This window comes from Trachinotus anak, unplaced genomic scaffold (genome assembly GCF_046630095.1).
Source record: "Trachinotus anak isolate AG129_WGS33_773 ecotype Australia unplaced genomic scaffold, CSIRO_AGI_Tana_v1 ptg000024l, whole genome shotgun sequence".
Lineage (NCBI taxonomy): Eukaryota > Metazoa > Chordata > Actinopteri > Carangiformes > Carangidae > Trachinotus > Trachinotus anak.
In genome coordinates this window covers 1,546,578-1,552,577 of record NW_027273875.1, presented here as the reverse complement: position 1 = coordinate 1,552,577, position 6,000 = coordinate 1,546,578, and the positions used below count along the sequence as shown (strand labels likewise).

Sequence of the window (6,000 nt, the reverse complement as noted above, 5' to 3'; positions counted from 1 at the left end):
CCCTGGAAGCAAAGACTTGCTTGTAAATGTCATATTCTAATAAGGTCAACAGCTTGCTCTTATCACTTTGGCTACTGAAGTTATAGCTGAAACTGCTTTGAGCCACTGGGGGAAATGAGTTACGTTGCTAACCAAACAATCTACAGTGGCTGTGTACTGTACGCCCTAACAGGTTTCTTCCAGATTTTAAATTGGATATAAAGATTAAGATTTGAAACACTCATTTTGGTGTAAGAAATGACACAAAGGGTCCTTTCACAGCTGCTCTTTTCGATCCAGTTCAATCGAACCCTGGTTCCTTTTTTCCCTCGGTGCAATTCGTTTGGGCAGGTGTGAAAACAATAATCTCACTCAGGTGCAGCCCAAAACAACTGCATCTTGACCCCTTCAGGGAGGTGGTCTCCGTCTGCGTTCTGGTGTCGGATAGCACGTAGGTAAACTGCCCAGATACATATTAGAGCTATGAAGAAATGTCATTTCTGACGCTGATCTATGCTGCATAACCTTCTTCCTGTGTTTTCTCTCCTGCTGCTGCCAGACAATCTCACCAATAAGGGGAGTGACTGTTCACATGTGGTTTGTAGTGATGCGTTTGGTTTACTTGAATTTTTCTCTTTGTGAAAACAAAGCGAACCAAGGGGAAATGCTACAAGTTCACAAACCCATCGACGGAATCGCACCAAAGCAAATAAACTTCAGGTGTGAAAAAGCCCCATTCATTGTCATAGAACATCACACATTTTAAGGTTCTTTGATTTGTCTCTAACTATAGAGGAGAGTGCTGCATGTTCACGAATACTGACCAAACTCTACTGGGGCACTGCAATAAGTAATTTAATTTCTTAAAAAGGGTTGGATTCTCCTTTAAAGCATCTGGTGCAGAAAAATAACAGACTCAATTTATGAATCTTAAAGTTGTTGTAGAAGCCTAGAGGGGACTTTATTCAAACATCATGTCAACTTGAAAGTGAAACTGTAATTCCAAGATAGCACTGTAGCTTTTCACACATGTATGTGTTCTAGTATCACACTGGACTTGACTTCATGAACAGAGCAGGAGAAGCAGTCAGCAGGTTCCTAACTCCAGGCAAGCCTGATATTTAAAACAAACGTTACAAGTATGTGTTCTAGAAAATACTAAGCTGGTAAAAGCAGGAGATTGTGTCAATTTCATATTCATTATTCATATTCATTTCATAGTTTTTTGTTTTTGTCATGTAGTCATATGAACATAAAAACACCTAGTGCAAATTTTACAATAATTTTTCAGTTAAGTCAATTATTTAAATATAAGTGCACAACGTGTTGTTAATTACCATGCTATTAATGTCTGACAGAGGTCTACTAGTTTAGAGTCCCTGTTTTATGTCCCTGCTGGCTTCAATGAGAATATGATCAACAGTGTTTTTTACTTCATAAACTACACTAAGTGCTCTCTGGTGTCTCTCACTGCCCTCCTGAGGTTTCCCTCCTCCATTTGCCAACATGAACAGAAATCCATTCTGTTCATTCTTTTAATAAGCACGTGTTGTTGCTGACAAGTGGCCTTCGAATATAAGGCTGAAAAAATGAGGGCAGAGAGGCACGAAAGAGATGGAGAGAGGAGAGATATGGAGGACACCGACTAGTTAGCAGCAAAAAAGCGTCAGAAAGTTATAAGTAGTTCTCTTTCTTTCATTTATCATTATTGTCCTCTACATCATCCAATATTCTTTAAAACAATTCATTTTTAAAAGATGTCATTTTAAGATGTAATACCCGTTGTTGTTTTTTTTTCCCTCACAGATGATGAATCTTCCATGGTGTGTTTCAACAGAATGTAGAGGGAGGACACTGATTGTACCAGTACTCTGCCGGCAGAGTTCAGTGACAGTGAATCACTGGCTTCTCAGAGGCAGTGTGTTGACGTGCCTACAGAGGGCAGAGACGGACTCTGAGACCAACAACCCAAACCGGAAAAGCCTCTCTAACCCCAACTACTGAGGAAACTTGAGATAAGTAGAGGAAAGATAAAACATGACAGTAGGTAACAGTATTTCATCAGTTTAAAGAAAATAATATGACAAAATAAACAAAATTCACTGTTTTCACACCGCAATATTAGCGCCAAACAAAAGAAAATCACTCCTATAAATGTTTCATGTAGCCTGTATTTGCAGGTCTCTGTACAGTCTGTCATGTCTTGCATGTGATGTGATTCTCTTGTACCAGTTGTTTGCCGCTCTACAGGCTGGATATGTGTGTCTGCATCTATTTACTGCACCTAGAGAGTGGAGCGTGTCTGAATTTGGGCCCTTTTGGAAAAGAAGATGATGAGAAACACCAGAATGAGAGGGAGAACTTAATTTATGCACAATATTACAAGCATCGTGGAATTTACAACTCCAAACAGGCACAAAAACACAACTCAAACGCTCAACACAAAACAAGTGTGAACCAAAGCAGATAAAGTGGATTTAGAAATGTCTCTGCTGTCTCTCCCACCAGCTGGGACTGAAATATATCTGTCCTTCTTGGTTTTAAAACAGATTCTGTTCGCATCAATGTCACACGTCTCCAGTATTTGAAACTAAAAACCCCTCAACTAAACAAATATAATCCTACTTCAAAATCAGGCCCCTTTTCTGTGACCTCTGTTGTTGTCAAATGTTTGTTGCACGCACACACACGGCAACGACTAAAATGAGTATTTCTCCATGTGCTGCTCCTCCGTGGGAGTATTTTCCTCGCTTTCTCCCCCAGTCTTCTCTTTCTCCGAGATGTTGGTCTTTTGCATACTTTAGGAATTCCAGCAGGCTGCAGGGAACAACACGGGAGGCTTTCTAACCCCCTCAGCCCTGCGTCAGCACAAAGGCCAAAAACAAACATATGTTTGTTTAGCAAACTGAGAGCGACACAGTCGTAAATCTCCAGAGAAATGTTTTAGGAAGTGGTGAAACTGTTTTGCAAAAAACATGAAAATATCTTTAAGGGTAGAAGAGTTTCCTCTTTCTGAGGAAAACCTGCTTTTAAATGTTTACTTGTCTACTTGTTTGGCAATTTGTGTTAGTCAATTAATGATTTTTTTTAAATATGTGGAGGCTGCTAATGATGCTCTGCCTCTTTGTGGTCACATTCACATAAATATCACATAAACAACAGTTGACCCACATGCTGGATCACCTCAACAATTTGATCATTTTCTGATTTCATAAGGAGTGAGAGAAGTTCTGTCTTTCCTCTCAACAACTTAACCTCTACACACACAAAATTAAGACGTTCACGATCTTAAACGTACACTCACACACACACAAACACACACACACACACACACACACACACACACACACACACACACACTCGCTGGAGATATTCTGATGTAGAGCAACAGCTCACATCGTGCTTAAACAACCCTCCACTGTGTCTGGTTGAGGATTCAGTACAAAAGAAATTAATACAACTATCAAAATGAATCACAAATATTAACGGGGGAAACACAGATGCCGTTTAAAAATGTAAGATTACTTCAGTGGGGAATGTAATTTGTTTCAAGAGTGTGTTCTCATCCAGGGCTGTCGAGAAAAGCTACATTTAAATAAACGCAAAAGGTTACATGTCTCTCTATGGGGCTACGCTGTGGAGGTAGTGAATAGGAAATTAGTTTAAGACACCTGAAGTGAAGATTGTGGACTTTCCTCTTATTTAAAAAAAAAAAAAAAGTATTTCAAGTATCGTGTCACTTTTGTGACAATGGGACATTGGGAGAAAACACCCAGTGATATAATTGCTGCTTTTAAACTGCTTTAAAGAGGTGTAGTACCTCCGCATGAGGAGCTGTTCCAGCACGAGATCATCAAAACCTAATAACATGAAGTATGAAATGGGTTGGAAATATATTTCGACACATTCCTCAATGTTGCTGGGTGTGCCCATGTACCTTTTTTATAAAACATGATTTCTATTTAAAATGAATGACAAAACAAACAGAATAAGTACAACTGGATGGAGTAAGGCTTTCACTTGAAATTATTTTGAAAACAAATCTGATTTGAAGAAATGTGCATTTATGTATCATCACAAAGTGCTTTTTTTCATTCACCTTTTTTGGTTTTTAGTGCCTTAATTTGAAACATATCAAAAAATAAGAACATTTAAAAAAAAAAAAAAAAAAAGAAAGATTAAATCTACTACATCTATTGTACATTTTACTGACATGATACAGTACACCCGCCCCCTCTCAGGCTACTCTCTTTCAATGAAGCGTTCTCACTGGTCAAAATACAGTTTTAAAGCTTATAATAGGTGCCCACAGGTGCAGATACAGGGCTGTAGCACTACCATCGGAATGAAAAAAAAGTTACTGAATTGCTAACAAGGGACGCAAACTTTCCACACAGCAGCTCTAATGGAAAATGTTCCACAGCAACACCAAATCAAGGCACGCAAAGAAACAGAAAAAAGTTCAGTCTTCTGTTTAAAGTCGCAGGAAACATGGGGGGGGGGGTCAGTTGATGCTGCAGGTTGTGCTGACAGAGAACGGCATTGGGCGGACAGCGGGTAAGCCTTCTGGGCACCCTCGGTGGATGACAGAGGGGCAACGCGCTTCAGTGTCAACAGTCGTTATTGCTCACCTCATGAGCAGTCTATAGTTATGAGAAGAGAGTAGAACAGCATGATGGGTACCCCTGTAGCTTTGTCAGCCTCTTTAAAGGACAAAAAGAAAGTCATGACAGGGTGCAAAGGGGTTAAAGATATCAGCTGGACCACTTATAATCCATGTCCTGTGTCTGTATGTGGCAAACTGAGCCAGCGAAGCACATCCATCCAATCCATGGCTTTTATTGCCTCTCCTCCCCCTCACAGTTTCAGGCTGTTGGAAAGAGCCTCCAGCTGCTCCTCTCCCAGCCTCTGCTTCTCCTCCAGGTCCTTCTGCCGGATGAGCAGCGAGGCCTTGGTCTGGACGAAGCGCCGGTAGTCCTGCAGCTGCTCGGCGGACAGCTGGCGCGACAGGAAGGTGGAGACTAGGTTCTCTCTCCGGTCCAGGTTATCCTTCAGATCTTTGGCGTCCTCCCTCTGTTTGCACAGCAGACGGTGGCGACTGTCCAGAGATTGCTGAGTGGAGAGATAAAGATGACAGAGCAGATGGTTTGTACCTGATATGGACGTTATTCAACCTTATTCTGAGGCAAGTTTTTGAGTATAATGTTACAAATGAGCAGCATTAAGTATCATGCTTACACAAGGACAGAATATCAACATCAATCGAAAATCTGAAAATAATAATGTCAAAAAGCTTTTTTTAACTACAATTTTTGGGTAATTTTTTTTTAATTTAAATCTAAAGGTAATAATTATTCAAGCTGTCAAATTTACACAGTTATGTTTGAAAAAGCCACAGGTGAGGAGGTGCACTGTTTCCTTGTGTCAACAGAGGGCAGGGTAGATACAAATGTCATCGAAACCAGGCTGAGTTTCGGTGAGTCAGTGTAAATACCAGTGTTGCTGATAACAGCAGGAAAACAAATGAGCCTCTAACAAGCCCTCAGTATGCAGCACATTCAGCCAGGCTTTTACAGATGGACAAATTAACAAAGAGCCCTTTGAGGGGTAAATCTAAAAATCTAATGCATCCATGCAAACATAAAATGATGCAGAAAATACTGGGAGACATAATCAGACAGGATATTCAGAGGGGAAAACAAAACACGGCACAGAGCTCAGGTCAGATCCTCTTAGAGACTCTGAGAGGAAATAAAACTGTTTGAAATAAAGATCTAAATGACATATTTAATAAATGGTAACTACCTCAGATGCACATTGAACTTCATGTTATTATTTCTCAATTTGTCAAACCATTTCCAAATAAACTCCTAAAGCACCGCCTTATCAAACTGCAGCATGTGAAAAATTATCTTCAAGTATCTGATAAATCTCCGGGCTCAAACAGAGATAAGCCAAAAACGGCCAATTAAACTCAGATAAACCTGACAACATTTTTTGAATTCCACACAGTGAGAAACC

General features: G+C 40.1%; 1 protein-coding gene across 6 annotated transcripts in view; it reads right to left on the bottom strand.

The window, feature by feature from the left end:
- Positions 1-2,328: 2,328 nt before the first annotated feature.
- shroom1 (shroom family member 1) overlaps positions 2,329-6,000 on the bottom strand; it is a 34,171-nt gene continuing 30,499 nt past the window's right edge. For all 6 annotated transcript variants that reach the window (XM_071460636.1, XM_071460634.1, XM_071460640.1 and 3 more), the window contains one exon: positions 2,329-5,091. In XM_071460636.1, the coding sequence (XP_071316737.1) occupies positions 4,837-5,091 (255 nt within the window). In that variant the 3' untranslated portion in view covers positions 2,329-4,836. The remainder of the gene's footprint in view (positions 5,092-6,000) is intronic.